The 521-nt window shown below is 43.2% G+C and overlaps 1 protein-coding gene across 1 annotated transcript in view; it reads left to right on the forward strand.

Annotated features, from left to right (window-relative positions):
* Positions 1-521, forward strand: part of LOC119581721 (neurogenic locus notch homolog protein 1-like) — a gene marked incomplete in the record, with an annotated part of 24,689 nt that overhangs the window by 5,672 nt on the left and 18,496 nt on the right. The window contains 1 exon segment of the mRNA XM_037929846.1: positions 75-374. Within this exon segment, the coding sequence (XP_037785774.1) occupies positions 75-374 (300 nt within the window).

Raw genomic sequence — 521 nt, forward strand, 5'->3', positions numbered from 1 at the left:
CATCAACAGGACTCTATTTATAAAACAAAACAGAAGAACATTGTCCAAAAATCTACGAAATCCCTCTATTTCAGTTCAATCGGTGGCGCTCTTGGTATATGCAAGCTAGGCTATGAGACGAAACCAAGACTGTCCGAATTCCTCGTGCCTTGTGTGGATGGCAAGTGGATACAGCCGAGGGGTGAGGATGGGTCCCTCCTTACGTGCAGGCCTACGTGCTTCCCGCCCTGTCTCCATGGGGGCACGTGCATAGCCCCTGGAAAGTGTACGTGTCCAGAAGGTACGAAGGGAGATCGTTGTCAGTACTCCCAATTGGACGAAGGGGTGTGTGGAGAACCCGTAGCGTCTGAGGGAATGGAGTTGATTAAGTGGAGGTAAGTACAGTAATTTCACTTAATTATTGATCTATGTATCTGTATTATTTTTATTATCTTGTATAGTATATATTATTTTTATTATCTTGTGTAGTAAAGTATGTATTATTTTTATTATCCTGTATAGCATAAGGCGCTCAGAGAGAG

The sequence above is a fragment of the Penaeus monodon genome, chromosome 15 (genome assembly GCF_015228065.2).
Source record: "Penaeus monodon isolate SGIC_2016 chromosome 15, NSTDA_Pmon_1, whole genome shotgun sequence".
In the NCBI taxonomy this organism is placed as follows: Eukaryota; Metazoa; Arthropoda; class Malacostraca; order Decapoda; family Penaeidae; genus Penaeus; species Penaeus monodon.